The 26190-nt window shown below is 41.7% G+C and overlaps 1 protein-coding gene across 3 annotated transcripts; it reads right to left on the reverse strand.

Annotated features, from left to right (window-relative positions):
* Nucleotides 1–690: 690 nt before the first annotated feature.
* Nucleotides 691–26184, reverse strand: ak3 (adenylate kinase 3). 3 transcript variants are annotated; one of them, XM_069920545.1, is made up of 5 exons: nt 25916–26183; nt 16237–16356; nt 13914–14086; nt 11345–11463; nt 691–3750 (listed from the first exon to the last, which is right to left on the reverse strand). In XM_069920545.1, exons 1-5 carry the CDS (start codon nt 26061–26063, stop codon nt 3651–3653), a joined length of 660 nt encoding a protein of 219 aa, XP_069776646.1. In that variant the 5' UTR covers nt 26064–26183; the 3' UTR covers nt 691–3650. The 3 variants fall into 3 exon arrangements, with proteins under 3 accessions (XP_069776646.1, XP_069776662.1, XP_069776653.1); XM_069920552.1 differs by lacking the exon at nt 691–3750 and adding an exon at nt 5451–10927 and having other exon boundaries at nt 25916–26184; XM_069920561.1 differs by lacking the exon at nt 16237–16356.
* Nucleotides 26185–26190: the final 6 nt, after the last annotated feature.

The following is a 26190-nucleotide window of genomic DNA, read 5'->3' on the forward strand; positions in this document are numbered from 1 at the left end:
CCTTTCCTCATCTTCCAGCTGAGAGCCCTGGTGTCGGGCGTCCCTCAGCTGGTCGATTCGTTGTTGCCCACTCCTCGGCTGAGCCCCCCTCCCGTTGGTGTTTCCTTTTACCTTTGATTGCGCACTTTTGTTTGGCTCGGAGAGCCATTTTTGCAGTCCACTGGTGGGGGGTCGCGACTCCACGGGGCTGGCTCCAACCTCTGAGATCGGGCGCTCTTCACCACCACGGCTCCCTGTTCCTTCGTGCAGGTAAGGCCTTCTTTCTTTTCCATTGACTTCTTTTCTCCCCATTTTTACTTTTTCCTTCTTGGGTGCCATCTTCTTTCTCTTCTCTGCAACTTTATCTTTTCTTGGCTTTTTTTCTGGAGAGAGCTGGTTTTACACTACCAGCCACTACTCCATCACATGACTCCCACAATAAATAAATCTTGAATCTAAAGCTCAACACAATCCTTAGGTCAGCTTAATGTACTTTCTGTACTTTAGTTTGACTTCCAAGTTTGAAGTAGTGTCACAATCACATGCTGCAGCATTGTAATGTAGGAATAATAGCCTTTAATCAGTTTAAAAGCTATTGACCTTGGATGCTGTTGTCACCAGTAAAAATTGAAGAATGGTTGATGTGCATTAATAAATGAAAATACATCTGAAATATGTAAACAAAGATAAATTCCTTACATTTGCACAAAATAGACCAAAATAACTTTATTTTACATTTTATTCATTTTCTTATTGCACAATACATTTAATCTCAGCTTGATCATGGACCAAAAATAGTTACTTTAATTTTATTTCAGATCTTGAAATGATTTGCATGAAAAATTGAAATGTTAATCTAACAAACTAAGTTTCCTCCAGTAATAACGTAAAAATACCAGTTTCTCTTTGAAGTGTACTTGAGATTTTAACTTGTTTTGCTTTCTTGCACAAAATACAACTAACCTCTCATGAAGGGAAATTTATCTGATTTTTTTTTAGATCCTCAGGGTTCCCTACAAGGGAAATAGCAAGACTATTTCTTTGCAGTATATGGAAACTTCAGATCAAAAGGTAAGATTTTGGTGGATTCTCTATATTTGCCAAACTATTTGTTAATTGAATCCAGAATTGATGAGATTAAAGAGAAGATTAACCCATTTATATTTACTGTGAAAATCATTGAATTAATGTTGTACCTATACCAACCTGTCACCTGTCACACAGGGAACTGGGTGAATTTGCTCACAATGTACTCCCATAAACTGTAACTGAGATAGTAGTCAGTGACATGTGATCTTTAACAGCCACCAGAAAAGGCCAAGGAGGACGTGGTTCACTGTCTCTTCCGAAAGACAGTGCAGAACCTCCTGGCAGCTGGCACCACAACCCTGATATTTGCATTTACCTCTATAGGGGGTGAAAGATAACCTTTTGACTCGAGGCAAATATGTGTCCACACAGCCAGGTCTGAAACAGCAGCCAGTGTGCCTTAATGAATTCTTCCCAGGAATAATGTAACTGGATTTTTCTTAATATGTTCCCTCCACTCCTTTTAGCTTAGAAGAGTGTTTATCCAATTGATTAAAATATTATTCAATCCAGAGAAACACAAAGCAGCCAGGGTTCTGGATTTTTTTTTCCTCTCACGAACTATGCACAGCACAGACCGAACACAAAACTGGAAAAAAATATTTGTAAATATTTGACTGTTTAAAAACAGTCCTCAACCAGATAAGAGCCAAGCAGAGATGCTCAAATGAGGAACACTCAATAAGAAAACTTTGAACATCAAATGCACTACTGTATTTGTAAAATGTGCAAAATAAAATGAATCTGTATCCAACATTTGGAGAATTGAAGTTGATAAATGGAAATTTTTAACCCAATGTTGATTTAGAAAGGGCAGATCAAGTCTAGAATTACTGATTTTGGAAGAGACTAAAATAGGAAGTGGTTATGTTAAAAGTTCACTTCTAAAAGCATTTATGAAAATTAAACAGGTTGAGCTGCAAGAATGAGACAACAATTTACTATATTCATAAATAAAAGATTACAAAGCTTCAGCCTGAAGATTTGAGATGAAAGAAATGACACTTAAACAGTATAAATTACAAAGAACAGATTAAGATATTGGGTAAATCACAGCAGTGAGGCCAAAGGCAAATCCATTATCCAGGGTGACTAGAAAAATACTGAACAAGGTAGATTCTCAATTGTGAGAAAGTAGAAACAGTGATGGTTCAAGAAATCATAGAGCTCAGGAACAGACCCTTCGGCCAACTAACTGAACTGCCAGTGAAATGCTCATTTACACTTGCTACAATTATACCAATTCACTTTCCCACAGATTCTACCAGGACTTGGAATTCCATGTACACTTCATAACATCAACAGCTTGTATAAATATAAATCAAAACAGCTAATGGAATGCCTGACTTCTAATCTTGAGAAATAATGTAAACATGATACCAGATTTTTTTTTTAAAGTACTAGTGGGAACACACTAAGTTTTATACATAGTTCTGACCACCAAAACTGAAATGTATCAAACATTAGAGAGTACAGATCAGTTGCCAGAATGTTATCCAGATACAATTATGCCAAATTGCATATATTCCAGAAAGCAGGGATGTCCTCACTAGAACTCAGTTGCCTGAGCCGTGAGCTTGGTGGGAGGTAATCTAAAAATCAGAATCAATCTTTCTGGAGAGAAGACTGGAAAGACTTCAACGAGGAAGAATGGTGGAAGTGTGAAACTGCCTTTCCACTCACATGATCACTTGAGCCTTTTATTCATTTTTAAAAATATTCATTGCCTTTTGGCATTTTAAAAACCTTTTCTAACTTATTTTTCCCCCCAGATTGAATCCAAGGCCAGCAACTCTTGTGCTTCCCTCTCATGGCTGGTTGAAGTATTGCTAGAATTCTGAATTCCATGCAATGCTCTGTTTCCAGCCAAGGGTGTAAATGCCATTTATTGCATTTGAACCAGATAGGGGTTGTCCTTGCTTAAAAACAGTCCTCAACCAGACACTTGAATTATAGAAAAACAAAAGCTGCAGCGTCAGTGAACATTTCAGGTCAGAACTTTTTAAATCAAGACTGGTCTTTGAATCAGTCTCTCATCTCAGTTGACCACTTTGGGAAGGTCAGTGATAGAAAATGCTTAATTTTAGCTCTTCAAATACTCCACAAATGTGCCCCAATTGGGAGCTGCAAATGAGTCGAGCAACAGATGACTCATCGATTACTGAAGGCCTCCACTTAGGTTGCAATTTATCAAATGACATGCAATTGCTGAGAAGTACCACTTTGTACAACTCAGTACTACCAGTGCTTCCCTCCAGTTCACCAATGGCGGCATACTTCTCAAAGTGTATCTTTATAACATAAATTATTGGTCAGTGTGAAATAATTAACACTAGTATTATCAAATTTGTAAACAAAACCACTTTTAGCTTTAAATATTACTTTTTGTTGGTTTACTAATCAATGGTGAATGATATCTCAAACAATTTCCTAAAAATATTCCAGTAATAGTACTTAGAAAAATCTATATCAATTTTTTATCATTTTCACAATTTTTTTTTCTCCTTTCATTAATGTCACCATCAGCTCTGAGGTCATTTCATTGAAAGTTTGCCTTCCATCTTGCAGTCACCATCCTTGATTTAACAGAGGACTGGCAGCTTCTTGTTGAGGAAATTGTGCACGTGAGGCCAGATCTTGTTGGTTTCAGTGCCCGAGAAGACTAGCAGAATGCCTTGCTTTCTGTAAAAACAAAATCCTTTATTGCAGAACAGTTAATGGATCCTCCATGTATTATGTTTACAAAATACCTAAATATATAATTACTAAAGTCCATTTTTGTATTTAGACAGAAGAACAAACAATGGAGTTGCTCCTATATCTACAATGGGTCATTTGATGGAAAATTTTGTAGTTCACAGGAACAAAGTCATCTGTTTCTCATGTGGTTTTTCACTCAGTCACAGTCATGAACAATGGTGTTCAAGCCAGAATGTTCTGTCCAGTCAGGGCTGACACCAAGTGCCCTCCTGGACAATGATAAGGGTGGTTTATAATCCATGGCATTTGAAAGCCTGGAATCGCATGCTGCTTGGACAGATGAAAATTAGCTGGCAGGGTACCAAAAATTTGTGCCAACCAACTAACCAGGGTGTTCACAGACATTTTTCAATTTCTCATTGTTGCAATAGAGATCTCATACCAGTGCCTAAGAAGAGTAGGGTAAGCTGCTTCAAAGACTATCACCCAGTGGTACTTGCATCTTCTGTGTTGAGATTGGTCATGCCTAGAATTATCTTGCATCTATATAAAGATCTGGACCCATTGCTATTTGCCTCCTGTCACACTTGCTCCACAGCAGATGCAATATCACTAGCTCTTCACTCAGCACTGGATCACCTAGACAACAGCAACACATACAACAGGCTACTCTTCATCAACCACAGCTTAGCTTTCAACATGATTATACCCTCAGTGCTGGTCAACAAGTTCCAAAACCTGGGTCTCTGCAACTGGATCTTTGACATCCTTATGGGAAGACCACAATCAGTATGAATTGGAAACGTCTCCTCCTCGCTGATAATCAATACAGGTCCACTTCAAGGATGTGTGCTTAGCCCCTACTCTACTCACTATATGCTCATGATTATGGGGCATTAAAATGCCATCTACAAATTTACCAAAGACACCACTGTGGTCGGCAGAATTACAAGCAGCAATGAGGAAACTTATTGGAGGGAGAGAGATCAGTGAGTTGAGAAGTGCCACGACAACCTTGCACTCAGTTGGCAAAACCAAAGAGCTGATTGTGAACTTAAGAAAGGGGAAATGAGGAGTGAGCAGTGGAAAGGTTTAAGAACTCTTGATGTCATCACCTCTGAGGATCTGTCCTGGGGCCTCCATGTCAATGCAATCATGAAGGCAGCTAGTCAGCAGCTTAGGAGTTTGAAGAGATTTGGTATTCACCAAAGACTTGCAAATTTCTACAGTTGTACCATGGAGAGCATTCTAACTGGTTGCATCACTGTCTGGTATGGAGGTACCAATGCACAGGACAAGAAAAAACTAGAGTTGTGAACTCAGCCAGTGCCATCACAGGCATCAGTCTCCACTCCATCAAGGGCATCTACAAGAGGCAGTATTTAAGAAACCAGCCTCTATCCTAAAGGACCCTCACCACCCAGGCCATGCCCTCCTCACTCTGCTACCATCAGGGAGGTGGTACAGAAGCCTGAGATAAATACACAGCGGCACAAGGACAGCTTGTGCCCCTCTGCTATCAGATTTATGAATGGACAATGAACCACTACCACAGTTTTTCTTATTTTTGCACTAAATTATTTATTTTTAAATGTCATTTATAGCAATATTAGCACTAAAATACTGCTGCAAAACAAATATTTTGCCTTGTTCATCAATAAACCAGATGGATTCAAAAATAATAATTTGGTCATTTTTTTTATTCCAAGTTTAATTGTGTGAAATTAAACTGCCCAGCCATCATGATGCCTGGATCAGGCCTTTTGATGCTAGTACTGGAAACCCTCACCATTCAACATTGATAAATAAATTAACTAAATTAATTCTCCGGATGTATTAATCTTCTGATTGTACAGGTACAACCTGACAAAACAGTGTTCACCAGTCCTCAACGCAACATAGCAAACACATATACAAACGATGCATACACATAGTAGTTATATATAAATATTGAAATAAGATGCTACCGCACAGAAAACAGATTATTTGGCCGCTCTCGTCTGTGCCAACCATCATCTCGCTAGTTCCACTGACATGCTCCCATTCAATAACCCTCCAGACCTCTTCTATCCATGGATCTATCCAATTTATTCTTAAAAACACAAGATTGAATCTGCATTCACCACATCACATGGCAGCTCATTCCACACTCCCGTCACTCTCTGCGTGAAGTTACCCCTAGTGTTTCCCCCAAACATTTTCCCCTTTCAGCTTAAAAGTATGACCTCTCGTATTTATCTCCCCCAAACTAAGTGGAAAAAGCCTACTCGCATCCACTCTGTTTATTCCTCTCAGAATCTTGTAAACCTCTCAAATCTCCCCTCCTTCCTCTTCGCTCCAAGGAATAACGTCTTAACCTGTTTACTTTTATATTTTATAACTCAACTCCTGATTACCTGGCAATATCCTAGTAAACCTTCTCTGCACTCTTTCAATCTTATTATATCCTTCCTATAATTAGGGGCTGAACTGCACACAATATTTCCAAATTTGGCTTCACCAATGTCTTAAATAACTTCAACATCACATCCCAACTCAAAAGCTTTCTTTTCAACCCTGTCCACATGTGACATCTTCAGGGAACAATGTATCTGTATTCTCTGATCTCTTTGCTCCTCTACACTCCTCAGTGCCTTAACATTTATTGTATATCTCCTACCTTGGTTTGCCCTTCCAAAATGTATCACGTCACTTGTCTGCATTAATCTCCATCTGCCATTTTTTTTTGGTCCATTCTCAACAGTTGGTCCAGATCTCTCTGCAACTTTGAAAATCTTCATCACTGTCTACAACACCTCCTTTGTGTCATCAGCAAATTTGGTGATCCAATTTACTACATGATCATTGATACAGACAACAAAGGTCCCAGCACCAATCCTTGAGGCACACCACTAATCAGAGGCTTCCAGTCTGAGAAGCAATCATCCACTACCACTCTGTCTTCTCCCATTCAGCCAATTAGGAATCCATTTTACAATTTCTCCATGGATACCTAGTGTCGTAACCTTCTGAACTAACCTCCCACGTGGGACCTCATCATAGGCTTTACTAAAGTGCATGCAGACAACATCTACAGCCTTTCCTTCATCTACCTTCTTGTTTACCCTTGAAAAATTCTACAAGGATTTGTTAAACACGACCTACCACGCACAAAGCCATGCTGAGTGTCCTTAATTAGCCCATGACAGTCCAAATACCTTTATATCCCATCTCTCAGAACTCTTAATAATTTACCTACTACTGACTAATATAGGAATTTCAGGGGCTCAGACTGATGTATTCAAAATGTCCTTAGCCACATCAGGCTCACCGGCCTATAATTACCTGGTTTATTTTTGGTGCTCACGGGACAATGTGAGCTACCCTCCAATCCTCTGGCACCTCACCCGTGGCTAAGGACATTTTGAATACATCAGCCTGGGCCACTGAAATTTCTACTCTAGTCTCCCTCAAGGTCAGAGGAAATATCATATCTGGCCTGGGTGATTTATCTACCTTTATTCGCTGTAAGGCAGCAAGCACCTCTACCACCTTAATTTCCATCTGTTCCATGATTCTTCTATTTGTTTCCTTTCCTTCCTTATACACTATGCCAGTTTCCTGAGTAAATACTGATGCAAAAAAAATTGATCTCCCCCATTCTGTGAGGCCCACAAATAGTTGACCACTCTGATCATCTAGGGGACCAATTTTTTCCTTACTATCCTTTTTCTCTTATTTATAGAAACCCTTTAGGTTTAACCTTCACATTATCTTCCAGAACAACCTCGTCTTCGTTTTACCTTCCTGATTATTTTCTTGAGTATTTTCTTGCTTTTCCTGTATTCTTCAAGTACCTCATTAGCTCCTTGTTGCCTACACATCTCCCTCATTTTCTTAACCACATCACCAATATCCCTTGAAAACCAGGGTTCACTATGCCTGTAACTTTGTCTTTAATCCTAACAGGAACATGCGAACTCTGCACTGTCCTTGAAGGCCGGTCACTTAACACATCCTTTCTCATTTACACAAAATTTGCCTTCCTCCAATTTAGAATCCCAACACAAGGACCAGACTTATCCTTTTCCATAACTAACTTGAAGCTAATATTATGGTCACTAGACCCAAAATGTTCACTTACATATACATCTGTCACCTGACCTGTCCTGTTCCCTAATAGGAGATCAAGTACTGTGTCCTCTCTTGTTGGTATGATTTAGAAAACTTTCCTGAACATATTTGACAAACTCCAAGCCATCCAGTATGGGAGTCCCAGTCAATATTTGGGAAGTTGAAATCTCCCACTATCACAACATTCTGCTTCTTACATTGGTCTGCTATCTCTCTACAGATTTGCTCCTCAATTCTCTCTGAGTTCACACCTTTCCCAATCCTCAACTCCACCCTTATGGCTTCTGCAGACCTCCTCGGCGTCCTGACTGCACAGCCAAGATATTTTCCCTGACTAGCAATGCCACTCCTCCCCCTCTATCACATCTGAAGCAACGGAACCCCGAAACATTAAGATGCCAGTCCTGCCCCTCCTGCAACAAAGTCTCACTAATGGCAACAATATCATAATCCCAAATGTCAATCCATGTCTTAAGATTGTCAGCCTTTTTAATAATACTCCTTGCATAAAATAAATACACCTGAGAAAATTACTATCATGAACTAACCTTCTGATCTCTGTCATTAAATGCAGTCCTCGCATGACCTTTATCCTCCTTACTTGCTCTTGCATACTGGTTCCCCTCCCCCTGCAAATCTAATTTAAATTAATTGGGACAAGTCTAACAAACCTACCACAAGGATATTAATCCCCTTCCAGTTCAGATGAAATCTGTCCTGTCAGTATAGATTCCACCCTCCCTGGAACAGAGCCCAATGATCTAGAAACTTAAAGCCCTCCCTACTACACCATGTCTCCACCACATGTTAAGCTGTCTTATCTTCCTATTTCTGATCTCACCAGCACGTGGTATTGACATCACTATCTTGGAGGTCTTCTTCAACTTAGTGCCCCTAAACTCTCCTTGCAGGACCTCCTCACCCTCCCTACCCATTTCATTGGTCCCTATATGGGCCATGACATCTGGCTGATCACCCTCCCATCTAAGAAAATAAATAAATATTATTGTTAAAATTAATAATTGAGTCACAGCAGGTTTGTATGAACAGTTCAACAGTCATTCACCAATCTCAAGTGGTAGAAAGAAGCTGTTTTTCAGTCGAGTGGTGTTGGCTTTGATTCTCTTGTATTTCTTTCCTGTTGGGAGTAGCTGAAAGATGATGTGTGTGGGGTGGAAGGGGTTCTCACTAATTTTGGAAGACCTCTTTAGACAACTATTCTGAAAATCTCATCGATATGCTGGGGGGGGGAGGAGACCCCAGTGATCCTCTCTGCCACTCTTATGATCTTGCAGATTCATCTCCGATTTGATACTCTCCAGCAACTATAACCACACTGTGATGTAGCCAGCCAGGATGCCCTCAATAGAGCTCCTGCAGAAAGTTGACAGGAGGGTGGGTAATAGCCTTTGCCAGCATCAGTCTTCTCAGGAAGTGCAGTCGCTGTTGCACCTGCCCAACAAGTGAGATATTTTGATGTCCAGGACAGGTCACTTCTTAAGTGGACTCCAAGGAACTTGCTGCTCTCTAGTCAATCATCACCTTCATCTTGCCACATTGCGACTCAGGTTGTAATTCTCGCACCATTTCATGATATTTTCCACCCCTGTAGTGTGACTCCTTGCTGTGGCTGTTGAGGCCAATTACAGTCATGTCATCTACAAACATGATGACTATTGGAGATGGATCTGGCATTGCAGTCATGAGTCAGGAGCATGAACAAGAGTGGCTGAGCACAAAGTCCCAAGGTGTGCCAGTGATCAGTGTGATGGTGCTCGTCGCTCTGCTGCCAAATTTGGACAGACTGTGGTTTTTCCTTTAGCGAAGTCCAGAATCCAATTACAGAGAAAGGTATTGGGTCCCAGCAAGGACAGCTTCTCCACAAGCCTCTGGGATACGATCATATTAAATGCCAACCTGAAGTCGATGAACAGCAGCCTGGTGTATGAGGCATCATTCTCTAGGTGGGAACAGGACAGAGTGGAGGGGCATCAGTGGTACAGTTTCTCTGTAGGTGAATTGAAATGGATGCACCATCTCTGGGATGTTTACTTTGATGTGTTACATCACCAGTAGCTCAAAGCATTTCATAATGGTGGAGCTCAGTCCCACAGGACTGTCGTCATTGAGCCCTGTTGCTACTGCCCTCTTGGATACTGAGATAAATGGTGGCTGTCTTGAAATCTGTGGGGATAATGGACTGCTGCAATGATGTGTTGAAGACATCCATAAAGCCCTCAGTCAGTTGGTCTGCATAGTTCTTCAGTATCCAATTTGGAATTTGTCTAGTCCCCCTGCCTTGAGTGGGTTTACCTAAATAGAGTTCTCCTCACTTCGGCCACAGCTATGCAAGGGTCCCATTCATCGGGGGTGAGGGGTGAGGAGACAGACCTTTTTTTGGCATCAGCTTGTTCTTCTCGCTGAATATCTTCCATGCACGGTTCAGAGTGTTGGAAGGGAGGTATCGCTGTATAACTCACAAGGTTGTCTTGTGGTCTGTTATGGTCTTGATCCCTTACCACATGTGCCTCGTGCCACACAGCTGACTATGGATCTTCTATGCACACCCACACTTTGCCTTCCAGATTGCATGGGAGAATTCAGCCCTGGCTGATCTTAGTATTACAAGTTCTGAGAAAGTGCACAGACCTCAGTGACCAACCATGGTTTCTGGTTAGCCCTGGTGTGGAGCATTTGATCTCTGTGAGATCCTTGATTCACTTGCTGATGTAGTTGTCACTGAGCTAGAGTACTCCTTGATGTTTACATGACTGTTATAGGTGGCTGCCTACCTGAAAAAGCTGCAGTCTGTGGTCTCAAAACAGTCCTGTCATGCTGCTGTGGCCCCCTCCAGCCCCTCCCAACCACATCCTGTTCTCCCTCTGAACTGGCTTTGTTCATTTTGTCAGTGTTCTATGTGCCAGCATTAGCAGGACAAATATGTGATCTCAGTAACCAAGGTGGAGGTGAGAGGCGGCCTTGTTTTTCTCTGGGACGTGGTGTATACCCAATCTAGAGTGTTCTTTCCGGTGGCCAAGTGGACATCCTGTTGAATCAGCAGCAGGTTTCAGGTTAATTACTTGTATGGATTTAATTTACATTTAAATAATTTCCTAATTCCACACTCCACTCTATGCCAATTTCATTAATTGACCATTTGTCCCTTAATCACGGAATAGCTCGATCTTTAGCAACACCACCCCCACCCCCCCACCCCCATTCAGCCACAGCAGGCCATACAAGAAGTAATAGTTTTGGCACTGTCAGAATTATTTGTTCCCTTCACTGCTCCACCTTCTGCTTCCCAATGTGCACAACCTCTGAATAACCCCATTCTTTATCTTGTGAAAGATTGCTACCTTAAAACCATGACCTGAGCTTTTTTTTGTCAAATTTGCTGTTCGGTTATAAAACAGAATTTAAGGAATACAATTTGCTGTTAAAAATACTGTGTCTTGACTACCGGTAGTATTCCAAAACTGGCTGGGTTAGATCTTCATATGCCTGGAGTCTCGAGATCACCGTTTCTGGCTTGTCATCTTCGCGCTGAATCAGATGTTCTCCAGTGAGGTCGTCGATTCCCTTTGTTCAGATCAATTCAAAAAACAAAATCAGGGAATAGTTTGTGTTTCATCACCTCTCCCTCTAATGTCTCTGTTCATACAATAACTGCCACACTACCAGTGAGCCTTTCAAAGACTAGGAAACAATGTTTGTATCATGTTACAGGTACACAATCCTTTATCTGGAACCCTTGGGAGATAGCATGTTTCGAATTTCGGAAAGCCAGATTTAAGCCCATCCGAATTGTGCTGCCATATCCACCACCACCCCCTTCCGGTCGTGCTGTCGGTCTCTCCCCCCCCCACCTTGCCCGCCCAACTTGCGCTGCCGGTCTCTCGCCCACCCGACTTGCGCTGCCGGTCTCTCGCCCACCCGACTTGCGCTGCCGGTCTCTCGCCCACCCGACTTGCGCTGCCGGTCTCTCGCCCACCCGACTTGCGCTGCCGGTCTCTCGCCCACCCGACTTGCGCTACCGGTCTCTCCTCCTCACCCGTCCTACTCGTGCTGCCATCTCTCTCCCCACTTGCCAGTTTTTGGACCTTTCCAGATTTTCGATGTCTGGATAAAGGATTGTGTACCTGTATTACAAATCTACACATTGCAGTGGGTCCTAACATCAGCTGAGTATCACAATTCTATGGATCACTGCTACAATGAAAGAGTCCGGTCACTCCATTGTTCCTGTGCTGGCTTCTGATCGAGTAACAGATTTCTCTTTCTTCACATTTTTCTGATATTTTCCCCCATTGTAATTTTTGTGTAATTCTTTAATCTGCTTCCACTGTCCTTTCAGTCCATTCCACACAAGATGGACAGCCACCATCTCTTTCCCAGGGCAACAACAGCCAATACCAGAGGACATCTGTTTAAGGTGAATGGAGGAAAGTTCAGGGGAGATGTCGCAGGCAAGTCTTTTGTTTTTATATACACAGAGTGATGGATGCTTGAAATGCATTGCTGGGTGGTTGAGGCTGGTACAATGGTGACATTTAAAAGACCCTTACATAGGCACATAAATGTAAGAAAAATAGAGGACTATGAGTGTGAGATAGGGAGGGATTAGATTCTTCGATTACAAAAACCTCATAGAAACATCAATGCAAAACAGTCATTAACTCCATGCAATCTGGTTACTGTCCTTCATGTTGTCAGAAACACTTTTGCCTCAGTTACCTCAACAAGATTGTGGTTGGTCTTATTGCTCTATCCCAGTCCCTTTGTACACAAACGTTGGTCAATCAAAGCCTTCAAAAGCTCATTGACAACAGAGAAGCTTTACTCTTCATCTGAATTCTAAATAATTCATCATAAATTCACATTAAAAACTAAAGCTTGACATTTACCCCACAAGCTCAGATTGTACTTTGACCAGCATATTACAAAGGAGAAAAAAATTGACACAGAAAATTAAGTGGCATAGAAGAGTCACCAATAAAAAAATAAAAAGGCCCCAAGATGTTGAAAGTTCACGAGATTCCAACAAATTATTTTTAAAATATCTTGTGGGTCAGCAAAATAAGTAATGGGAATGATCATCTTGTAAATGAAAGCAAAAGGCATTAGTTTTGATTCAAGACCTAGATGTAACTCTTGCTCTTTTGGGATCAAGGTCAACATTTGAAAACCTCTTTTAATGTTGAAAAAAATACTTTGACCTTTCCTCTTCTGAAAGTGGACCAAAGGTTTTATTTGCCAGCTAAATATTCTCTGAGGAGAGTACTCTTGGACTGTAAATTAGCGGGAGTCAAAGAAAACACCAATGGATAATGATTCTCTAATTAAATAAGGTTGAGGAAATATTTTACAAACATGAAGACAGGCTTCATGGCAACCCCAAGATTGTGGATGGAAAACAAGTTTCCATGATACATTTGCGATATGTAAACGTGCGGAAGAAATCTCAACAGGTCACGCAGCATCCACAGCAAGTAAGGGTAATCAACATTTCGGGCCCGAGCACTTTGTCAAGATAGGAGCAAAAAACAGGTGCATGAATAAAATGGTGGGAGGAAGAAGCACAGGCCAGAGGTCATCGGTGAATATAGTGGGAAGGTGGAAGAGAAAAAAGGTGAGAAATGATGGGGGAGGGAGCTCTCTGATAGAAGAGGGAAGGGAAGGGAAGGAGGTGTGGAGCTGAAGGAAAGGAGACAGAGGAATTGGGAAATAACCTCTTACCTATTAGCCTCTGGTCCTCCCACTGACCCTCCCTCCCTCCCTCCCCCCAACCTTTTTTTTTTTATTTAGGTGCTTACCTGTTTTTGGCTCATGCCTTGACAAAGCGCTCAGGCCTGAAACATTGGTTACTCTGTTTCCGATAGATACTTATGACCTACTAAATTTCTCCAGCCCTTTTGTGCATTGCAATACAATCACAGCATCCGCAGACTTTCCTGGTTAACTCCATGATACATTTGTAATTCTTAAAATCAGATTTTGAATCCCATTCCCAGTTTTATTGGATACTTAACTGCTACTTTCGGAGGATTGAAGATCGTGTTGTACACTCTCCCACTGCCTGGGTGTATCCATCGAGATGTCAGACGTTCTTTGATTGTGTCAAAGGGGACATTCAACTTCATGACAGTGTCCAGCTGGTAAACTTTGTGCAATTCTTCTGCTTGCGGTCCCGTTCTGGGAAACCCTTAGAAATAACACAAGAGACAGACAATGCAGGAAATCTTGGTAAAACTTTCATAAGTCACAAAGATCCTCAGGTTTTCCTACATAATCTTTAAAAGGAGTTTAATTTTCTAAAACACGATAACCTGAACATGTATGGTATTTGGACAGAAAGCAAAAAAAGAAATTATACATTTTTTTTAAAGTGAGGTAACACTAGGGCAGTGGTTCTCAACCTTTTTTTTCCCCACTCACATACCATGTTAAGTAATCCCTTTCAAACCTCAGTGGTTAGTAAAGGATTACTTAAGGAGGTAGACGAGTGGGAGAAAAAAGGTTGAGAACCACTACACTAGGGGTTAGCTTCAAGTTCTTAACACTAAAGAACTATTACTAACAATCCTTCACACCCATTCCCTTGCAAGGATTCGATTCCTTTTTCCCCAGTTTCTCCATCTCTGCCACATTTGCTCCTAAGACAAGGTCTTCCAGTCCAGATCTTCTGAAATGTCCTCCTTCCACAAATGTGACTTCCCCCAACCACTATCTACACAGCCCTCACCTGCATCTCCTCCATTTCCTGCTCATCTGCCCTGGCCCTCTCTGCCCTCAGATGCAACAAACATAGGATACCCCTCCACAGCCAACATATAACTCCATAATTTCCACCACCTATAACATGATCCCACCAATCCTCCCCTTTCTGCCTTTCGTAGAGACTACCCTCTCCACAAGTCCCTCTTCCACTCATCCATTCCCAACAATTTCCCCCTTGCCACCTTCCCCTGCGGCCACATCAGTGACAGGGATCTCCCAGTGGCCAACCACTTTAGTTCCATTCACGCCTCATTCCCATGCTGACATGTCTGTCCATGCCCTTCCACTGTCCCACCAAGACTACCCATAAAGTGTAGGATTAACACTTGATTTTCCAACTGGGCACTCTCCAACTGGATGGCATTAGCATTGACTTCTCCAGTTTTATGCTAACCTATTCTCCGTTCTCCATCCCTTCCCTTTGTCTTTCCTCCAGCTCTCCATCCCTTCCCTTTCCATTTACCGCCACCCCCTCCCCCTGCTTGATGGTGTGCCCTCCCTCCATCAGCAGCTATTACCTCCTGCCTGTGGGACTGTGCTCCTTCCCATCCCTCCCCACCATTTTGTTCTGGCACCTGTCTACATTTTTTTTCCATACTTTGATGAATGGTTCAACCCTGAAACGTTGATGACGAAGCAAAGAGGAAGCTACATAAAGTACACTATTTGACCTGGTGAGTTTCTCCAGGTGTTGTTTTTATTACTAACACTTGTTATTTGAAATAATTGTACTCTTATTTAAAAGATGAACCAAACTAAAGGAAAGGTTTGTTTGCTATAACTCTAAGAATCAAGTCCAGAATCAAAATAATGTGTATTCAAGCTGAACAAAAATAAATATTCTTATTAAATTTACTTTCAGAAATGACATGGTTGCTAACAATTATTTTCTTGCCATGTTCAAGTGGAGTCCATTCAGATGCCCTCAAGTAGCATGAGGAAGCATCAGACAGTAGTCATTATTAAATGAGATGTAACTGCTTCCTCATGATGTCAAACTCGACCTCCTGGGTTAACTATCAATCAGAAACAACTCAACCAACCAAGAGCCCATCACAGACTGATGTTCCAAAACCCCTGTACCATCCATAAGACACATCAGGAGATAACAGAATGCTCTCCATTTCCTGCTCCAACAACACTCAGGAAAATTGCCGCATTCTATCAGAGGACCGTCCTTAAGTGGACTTAGATCAGTCTCTCAATGGCACAGCATGTCTGCAGCACTAATTAACCAAGGTCTTTTCAATGATCTGTTCCAAATTGTTAACTTCCAATGCCACCAAGTCACAACCTTTCTGTAGATACAAAGAAAATCTATTGTCCTGTTACTACATCAGAATCCTGGCTTGCAGCACTCAACCCTTGGGAGAGAGCCAGTTTAATGTATACATTTTTTTTCCAATTAATACACTTGTTAGTCATCAAATATACAATTTTACACTTGTGTCACACTGATAAAAACCAGTGCCTCAGCAAATAGCCGCATCTTACAGATTTCCAAGTACTAGACTTTTGCCCAGCATGCATTTTACGTGCACAGTAAGAACACTTTCTTGATGGACCTGTGCTTACCATCCAGCAGCCAATTGTATTGATCGATATTTTTCAATTCATGCAGTATTAACCGAGTGATCACATCATCTGGAACTAGGTTCCCTTCATCAATAAACGACTTGGCTAGTAATCCAACCTCTGGAACACAGCAAACGCTGAATTAATAGTTACAATTATTCAAGGCTAGCATGCATGCAAGCCTACATTAGAAGTGTGTGAATTTACAATATTTTGACATGATAGAGTCATTGTCAACTCTCTAGGCTAGCCATTCTCAACCATTTTTTTGGTGATGGCTCCCCCAGGTCTCTGCTCAAAGTTTATAGGGCCCCTGTGAAGCAGTCAAGACTTAGTTTCTTCTGTACTTCTCTCCTATTGACTATATAAAAAAATCCCACAAAAAGTACTGTATTTACATGAGAAGTGAAAAAAAAACAAGGCTTTTACTTAAATGTGCTGTGGGGGGGGGGGGGGGAGGTGGGGGAGTAGGTGGGGAGGCACAAGGGCCCAGTTGAGAATGGCTGCCCTAGGAGCCAACCTTCATATGTTAGTGCATGGTATTTAACATCTTCCAGCTAATCGTAAACCTTCAACTATTCTCTGACTGGTTTCAATTGTCCTGCTCCTCAGCTCGAGCCTACAGGCCCTGACCTTGATTCCACAAAGGTAGCTCACTGAAAGCCCTTTGGACCCATGTATGCTAAGAGGTGACTTCCAGTAAAGTTGTCTTTTTTTTAAATAAAAGAACGATTCCAATTACTTGGACCCAAGTTTACCGTCAGAGATTCCCAAGTGATGCCATCACTACCCTTTCTTCCTGACTCCTCCCCCCCCCCCCCCCCCCCCCCCCAACCTTTGGGAAAATGGATGGCAATGGCAATAAAGGGAACATTGAACTCTGTTGGTGATCCTAAAGGATTTGCTGTGTTGCAAGATTGTCAAACAGAATTGTTGTGGTGTACTGGTGGGGAAGAGAAAACAAACAGGACTGTCAAAATATCACCCCTATCACTCACACAGGACAAAGGCGCATTACAGCACAGGAGGTACATCTTGCCAAAGTCAATTAGACATATATTGTTGATTTTGTAATCAAATCTCTCTTCACAAACTAAATGCATTTTAAGTAGATCTTATCAAAGGTCCTCTGTTCCTAAGCCACACATTAAAAATAATCTATGGAGCTGCAGTGTAGCTCATAATGAGTCAGTGTTGCTGAACTTTGGTCCATGTTTTACTAAGGATTGTAAAAGTTATATGTCGGTTATCAGACTAGTAAAAGTAGACAAAGTAAAAACTCCTGTCCCAAATGCACAACTTCACCTGCACGTTAGTGTGACATCTATAATTCTTTCCATCACAGAAAACCATTCTATCCATGCCTTCCATCACTTAAGGCCATTCGGCCTAGCGTCTGTGTTGGCTCACAGAGGAATCCCATTCTCCCATTAATTGTTCCTTTAACCTATTCTTCTCACCCCCACCCCGAAGATTTGAACATCCACCTACACATGAAGAACGATTTACAGCAGCCAATTGAGCTACCAAAGCACACATCTTTGGGAGAACATGCAAACTCCACACTGACAGTGAATAAACTCAGTCCATTGGAACTGTGATGCTGTGGCTTTGCTAACAGTGCCCCTGTCCTGTGCTACATTCATTCCTACCTTTCTGCACATTTGAAAACGATAACGTTACACGATGGGTTCATGCCTGACTCCACTCAAAAAGAAACAAAAGTACCACTTCAGGGCAGCACTGTGAACATCCAACCCTCAGTGGGAGAGCTCTGGATCATACCTTTCACTGATGCAAATATCTCAGCTTGTTTCAGGTATAGCAGACAGTAATCCCGCCAACTAGATCCTGAGTAAGTTATCCTGTTCATTTACTTCTTTGATCTTCATGGACTTTGCATGCAAACTTACAGCCACTTTTGTTTTATTTTGCACCACCTGTTCTTGAGGATAGTTTGACCAAGATTCTTTTTATTGTTACATAATAACACAAAAGCTGTAATATACATGATACATTTCAATTTTTGCCTGCCACTATATAATAAGAGGAACAGATCCAAAAGATAGTCCCTTCAGAGAGACAGAGTGTCCATGGGTTCACCTCCAGCTACAGACTCTTGCTCAATCCATTGACAGCCTGAGCTCCAGATCCAAACCTCCTGTACGATCTGGAAGCCTTCAGTGACCAAGGCCCTTCAGAACCTCTTGTCGATGACGATACCACACAAAGTTCTCTTCTGTATGTGATAATTCAATGACACTGAACCCTGCTTTGCATTTGGGCCCTCACCAGCCTGATTTCCCACACTCCCATCTGAGGTGAAGAAACAGCATTGAAAGGCAATTGAGTCTCAATGTACCTTTTGATGTAATAATACATTAAAAATATAACATACATGATACAAGGGAGATGGGATTCATCAGCCTCATTCACACTGGCCCTATAAGATTCTGTACACTTGGAAAGAGATTTGATCTTTGGTATGGGATGAAAAGATTGATATTGGTGAAAAATTTTGAATTTGAAATCCTTAAAATTTTGGAGAATGAGAGGCGATTTTATTGAAGCACAGGATCCTGGTGAGATACAATGTTTCCACAAGTGGGAGCATCTCAAATGATTAAGGGATGGTCATTTCAAAGCAGGAACTTGTCACTGAGTGTGGTGAACCTCTGCAATTCTCTACCCCAGAGGGTTCTGGATCATTGCAATATTATTTATTTACACACAGAAGATGATGATTTCATCCATTAAAACCCGTGCTGCCTAATTACACCATTAACCTACAGATACGCATGTTTTGGCAGGTGGGAGGAAACAGGAACACCCAGAGGAAACTCACACAGGTCATGAAGAGAATGTACACACTCCTTACAGACAGCACCAGATTCGAACCCAGGTTCCTGGAGCTGTAATAGTGTTAAGCTAACCACTTCTCTAAGCATGCCACCCTACATTTTTAAAGAGGAAGTGGATAAATTCTTGAAAGTCTGGGGAATTGTGGTCTCTGGGGAACTGGCACCAGGCCTGGATTAACCATTAAGCAAAATAAGCACCAAGGGAAGGGGCAACCAAAGAGATTTTTCTAGCGCTGGATTTACCATGGTGCAGCTGAATTAGGGCCCCACATATTTTAACATTTATAAAATATATACAGTGACAGATTATGTTGTGTTTTTGGGACATAAATTACGGCAGATTTTTTTGTGTAGGTCACATACAAACACTTTAAAACAAATACTGGAGCTCTGCTAATGCTCGACATGTCGGCGCCAAGAGCCTTTGCAAAAGCTTTGGAGAGTGCCCAAGAGACTTCACTAATGGATTGTTGTTTACAAAAAGACAACAGATGAAAGAACTCGTCGGAGCCGCAGGCTGTTTGGAGTGGAACTTGCTTTCTCTCTGAGAGAGTGAGAGAGAATTTAGTTCTGCAGTTTTACAGTCAGCAGCAGCAGCTGGGACTGGAACAGGACAAGCTGGCAAGCTTGTGGAAAACCCCATTTGGAAGACAGGTTGTAAGTGCTTGTTCAGCCTGATCAATGCCCTTGTGGTTCATGCAAGAGGAGAGGACTGGCTGCTTAATGTTTCACTTGAAATAACAGAAACATAAAGAAACTCTATGGTGACCTGAAAGAAAGAGGTTATCATATGGAAAGCCCTGAGGGGGACAAGTTTCTTTGACAAGACGCTGAAGTGGCTGGTTTCAAGGAATCAGTTGTGGGTGTCCTGTGAACAACAAATCTCTCTCTGAAAACTAACAAGAACCTTCCTGAGTGGTAATCATTTATCTTTCAAGCACCAAAGCCTGATGAACACACATTACATACACGTGCACTTAGAATTAAAAGGGGGATAGGTTAGTTATGTTAATAGTAATAAGATAAAGTTTGATTCGGTTTTCATGTTTAAAGATAATTAAAAGCAACTTTTGTTTAAGTAACCATTTGCCTTGGCTGAAAGAAAACTGAATGTTTAATCTATTATTTAACATTCAGCCAGGGGGTGGCCATTCCAAAGGAGGACATGGTCATAGGTTACTATATATACACATATGCATTGGTTGTTTTTGCAACATGTCGTCCATTGGAATGGTCACTCTACATTCAGCACTTATTGAGTCTTCAGCCCCTTTCACACTTGCCAGTGATCCCAAGAATCAAATGCGAATCGGCCCTTAAAGTGGCAAGTGTGAAAGCAAAATCTGCTCAACGCCAGCGTCAGATGACATCATCTCACTCCGGGGATTGCCGGCCTTGACCCCCTAGTACGTTGAGATCAGGCAAGTGTGAAACTGGGAGCAACTTTGCAGGCACTACACTTGCAGGTAGAACAGACCAAACGCCGGGGATAAACCCTCGCAGCTGTGAAAGCGTTCAGTGTCCCATTTAGGAGGGTTCTAGTATGAGAGGCCAAACCCCCATTCCTATCCTGGGACAGTGAACAGCCGACTTACTGGGTTGTAAGTGTGAAAGGATTTTTAATGTCTTGTCAGTTAGACAATGGAAGGGGCAAGGGGGAGCCATTGTTGGGCTGTGCTTAGAGCATCAGTTGACCTTAATCTGGCCCTGACTTGCACAAAAGAGGTGATGAGGCCTGAAGCAGGTTTAATGGGCCAGGTGCCTGCTCTTGCTCCTTTTCCTGTCTCTTGACATGAGCGATCACGTTTGGGAAGAACAGATAACTTTGAAACTGTGCATTTCAAACTTGACTCACATTTTCTTTTTGTATGACACTATTCATCAGACGACGAGAGAATGATTTTTTAATCCTTATTCAACACTAAACAAATCAACTGACATTATCTAACAATTCTGATGCAGAAATTAATATTTTAAACAATTCTTAACATGACAGCAGTGAAATTTCACGCAAGAGGGGCCTGTTCCATGCTGTAGTACTTGCCATCACTGGCATTCAACATCGGAGATTTCAAAGGAATGTTCTGCATCATAGAGATGTGGAGGCATAAATATGACACAAAACAGAGTGGTCAATGCTTGTTCTGCTCAAAGTCATAAACAACCTGAGAGTAGATTAAATCACGTCGCTACCACCAACTGTAACTGCATAGTATACAGTTACACTGAGCAAGTACTCAGCTAAATTTCAAAATATTAAAAATAAACCTAAATTACAGTACATTGAGATGTACTGTAATGGTTGGGACTGGGCATATTTCAGATAAACGTTTTTTTTTTTTCGGAGAACTGGTCAATTTTTAAAAACAGCCCAGTAGCAACAGCAAATCACTTGTAACAGTGTTTAAACAACATCAAAGAAATGGTTTTTAAGCATTAAAATAATGTTTAATTCTTATCAAAAAAATGCTGGCCTCCACCGATAACTGACACCGCCCCACAGAGGCCCCACGCCTGCCAGAAGCCCAACATCCCCGGTCAGTTCGGCTCCTAAAAATTTTGGATAAATAAGGATTTCTGATTTGTCTCAGACATCCTCATTTATCAAAAAAAAAACATTTTTTTTTAAATTTTGGATAATCAGAGTTGTACTGTAGTTCAGTGAAATGATTGCAATGATTTGGAAATACCTAGTCTTTTTAAATTAGAACTTTTAAAAAAGAACAGATTGTTACCTGGTACTCAAGCAGCCATTCTCTTGTATGGTTCTCAGAGTTACCACTCCTCACACCTTCTCAGACAGTGCAGAATCTTTGGATGATTTCCCTTTGGAGACTAGGCAATTATCCCAGGTTGTTCCCCCTCATGGAACTCTGGAGAGTTAAATGCTGATCACAGCATATAGGAGTGAGTACAGAACAAACTATGGACATCCAATTCTACACACATGCAGAGAAATCCTGAAGTTGATACTTCCATTGTTACTGCAAAGTCTGGGCCAATTAAAAGGCTGTGTAGTTTTAAACATGGTGAATGTTTGGTTTACAAATCATTGGTTAATTACATCACTCCTCCAAAACAGAGACGATTTCATGAGCCAACCTATATTATCTTTCCATCCTCTAAAATAATCATGAGGGATCATACTAATTTTGGACACTTTAATCCTTTCTGAGATTAGCCTTCATGCTCACACACATCTCTATATTTGCATCTAATCCAAAATTGAAAGGAGAATTCACACATGACAAATATGTAAACAATTATTGCCTCGGTGCCTCACAAGCCCCTTTAATGGTCTGCTGAGACATGAAATTAAAACCCGACCAAAATACATAATTTTTCTCTGCCAGTGTGACAAACTCACCCATGCTGATTGTGAAGGAAGCACCAAAAATGCATCAAGAGGACACGGAAACACTGCAGTAATCATCTGATCCAGATGAAGTACCAAGGCAGGTTGGTAATGCACTGCTCAGCCAAACCATTCATGATCCAAACCCAACTCAGATAACCAGCTCCCTCCAGGCACCTTCCGCCCACATTCTCTGCTGCTTGTTGCTGCCCAACAACTGTGATGTGGCAAATCCAAAGTGCAATCAACAAGTAAGATAGTATCTTAATCTCTGTTCAACAACAGGCTTTAAATTGTGAATTAATAAACCAACTTTAGATGTGAAAACACAACAGCCTAGTCTGCCAGGGAGAACCAAATGGCCTGGAATTTTGCTCAGTAAACTTTGTAGTTGCTTTTAATGTAGAGATACAGCATGGCAAAAGACCCTCCCAGCCCACGAACTTGTGATAACAAAATACACCCATTAACCTACTAACCCCGGGGCACGTGAGGAAACTGGAACACCTGGAAGAAACCCAAATGGATCCAGGGAGATCCTAATGGGGTATAAAGAAATGGCCAATATTGGTGACTTAATTTTTTTAAAATTTAGAGATACAGCATGGATACAGGCCCTTCCAGCCCATGAGCCCACGCTGTGCAATTAAACCCATGTGACCAATTAATCTACTAACCCCGTATGTCTTTGGAAGGTGAGAGGAAACTCATGCAGGTCACAGGGAGAACGTACAAACTCCTTACAATTCTTAACCTTCCAGGTCACTGGTGCTGTAATAGCATTATGCTAACCACCACACCAAGTGTGTCGAGATATTAAATCACCATTTATAGATCGACTATCCCCTCTACCCACAGATACTGCTTTACCTGTTTAGTTCATCCAGCAGTTTGTTTTTGTTGCTCCACATTTCATCATTTGAAAAGTCTTGCCTCTCCTTTTAATTCTATCGTCAACATACAATACACCCTCCACCCAATTGGGGGGGGTGGAATTCAAAGTTCAATATGACTAAGTAACACAAACAATTTATACTAGGAAAGGAAACATACTGGATAATTAAGCTGTTTAACATCTGTCAAATTATTTGACCCTGATAGCCTGTACTACAGATGGAAAAGTGGACATCTTCCAAAATTTCCAAGGATCTCAAACAATCCAGGAAAATTGTCCCCCAAAAAAATGAGACCAATCCAATTTAAATGATGGTCAATTCTCAAACATCAGCAAAGTAATCTCAATGAACATTGTTGCCTATAGTGTTATCAAACTTAACTCATTCACCAACACCCAGTGGTGTTTGTGGTATTGTTTACTGATGATACAGGATCAGGTGGGAAAGTGAGCTGCAAAGATGACGGTGTGCGAAAAGACAGTGAGCAATAAATAGGCAGATGGAGTGCAATGTTGGAAAAGAAGCATTTTAAACATTAGGAAACTAGGTAAATTAGTCTTGTATTGTCAAAGTGACCACATATTTCAAATATATCATTCTTGTGACATGTCTCAGAATGTCCCTAGATCACTAAATACATAAAAATTAATTTCTTTACTTAACATTTCAGTTAACTATCTGTGTTATCAGCAAAGTAAAGGCAGTCTTAATAGCTTTATCAGTCCTGAAATACCTAAAAAAGTGACAGGTGCCACAGAAATAAAACTGGATCCTGCTGCTATAATCAAGATTTAAACGTACAGTATTTAAACACCACAATTCACATCAAATGAATATGCAAAAAGTTAAGTTGATTTTTTTCAATACTGCTTCGAACGACAGGATTATTGTTCCCATTACGTGAAGTACCTCGAGTTCAGCTGGCTTATTCCTTTCAGAATTGCTATGCAGGCAAAACAAGCAACAATGGAAATTGCAAAAACATATTCACTGTGCGTATTTCTCAACCCTATGCTTTAAGTGGCCTATTAAAAATGCTATAATAGATACACATCACCCCTTTCTGAAAGGTTCCAGAGCAGCCATTTATCACTATGACCCCGCCCCCCACTTCCTCCCCAAGACTCTGCTCAAAGTCTCCCTGTGAAGCAGTCAAGTCTTAGTTTCCTCCACACTTCTCTCCTACTAACAAAAGCATTTTTTAAAATGCTCACGAAGTGAAAAGAAAACAAGGCTTTTACTCGAATGTGCAGTGGCTTCCCAGGCGGGGTGGTGTAAAGCCTCTGATAAAAATGGCTGTTCTAGATTAGTTATTCTTTATTTTTAAAATATCACATTCTTAATTGAATTGGAGTGCAAGGTTCACTGAAAAATTTTATTTTATAGAGTTTACTGGTAAGCTGAGCGTCACTGACCGTCTGCATCTCTGCTGCTTGCTTTTCATCAGCCAAACCGAGGACATGAATTAAATCTTTCTTTGGCTTGGCTTCGCGGACGAAGATTTATGGAGGGGTAATGTCCTCGTCTGCTGCAGGCACGTTGGAGACTGACAAGTCCGATGCGGGACAGGCGGACACGGTTGCAGCGGTTCCAAGGGAAAATTGGTGGGTTGGAGTTGGGTGTTGGGTTTTTGTCAGTTAGGTGGGCCTCACTCAGATGAATTAAATGGCAACATAAAAATAAACAGATGGCTCAATGGACAACCAAGTGCAGACACACAATCACTATTTTTTTCTTTTTCTTTGGCTTGGCTTCGCGGACGAAGATTTATGGAGGGGGTAAAAAGTCCACGTCAGCTGCAGGCTCGTTTGTGGCTGACCAGTCCGATGCGGGACAGGCAGACACGATTGCAGCGGTTGCAAGGGAAAATTGGTGGGTTGGGGTTGGGTGTTGGGTTTTTCCTCCTTTGCCTTTTGTCAGTGAGGTGGGCTCTGCGGTCTTCTTCAAAGGAGGCTGCTGCCCGCCAAACTGTGAGGCGCCAAGATGCACGGTTTGAGGCGTTATCAGCCCACTGGCGGTGGTCAATGTGGCAGGCACCAAGAGATTTCTTTAGGCAGTCCTTGTACTGCACTTTCAACTGCTTATCTTATTTCCAAATGCAGAATTAGTTATTACTGTTTCCATAACTTGCATTTATAAATCCATAAGACACAGGAGTAGAAATAAGCTATTCAGCCCATCGTGTCTGCCCCATCATTTAATCATTATCCCACTCAGCCCCACAATTTATGTGGCAGTTTTCATAAGTTCAGTGATGTACTCTGAACTATAAATAAACACCAGGTTTTGTTGCTGATGAAGGATATTATTTTATACGAGGGAATTTCAGACTTAAATGAACACTCTGGTCCCCTGAGAGAATGATGACATATACAGAGGCCACAATTTTCCACCAGATCTGACAAGATTAGATAATGAGTCTCAATAATCTTTTTTCATGCATCTAATCTTCCAACTTGAAAACTTTGTGCACAATTCTTGTCTCGTTAACCACTTTTACAGAAGGGGATAGCGCGGGAGGGGGGCTATGTCCATCCACCCAGTCCCAAACTCCCCTCCAACCCCACCTGTCTCCTGACGGATGTTGGTCCGCAGCAGTTCCCCGCTCGCCAAGTGTTTCAGCCCGAACGTCTTGACGATTCGCTCCGATATGGTTCCCTTCCCCGAACCGGGAGGCCCCATAATGAGGGCGCGGAAGAGTGGCCGGGCCGCCATCGATCCGGCTCGGGATTGAACGACAATCCCCGTCTCTGGTCTTGTCCTCGCAGGCACTCTCCGGTTCTCCGTGATGCCTGGACTATGGATTAACCCGCAGGAAGTGACTGCTAATGGGAGGAGGGAG

The sequence above is a fragment of the Narcine bancroftii genome, chromosome 1 (genome assembly GCF_036971445.1).
Source record: "Narcine bancroftii isolate sNarBan1 chromosome 1, sNarBan1.hap1, whole genome shotgun sequence".
NCBI classification, from domain to species: domain Eukaryota; kingdom Metazoa; phylum Chordata; class Chondrichthyes; order Torpediniformes; family Narcinidae; genus Narcine; species Narcine bancroftii.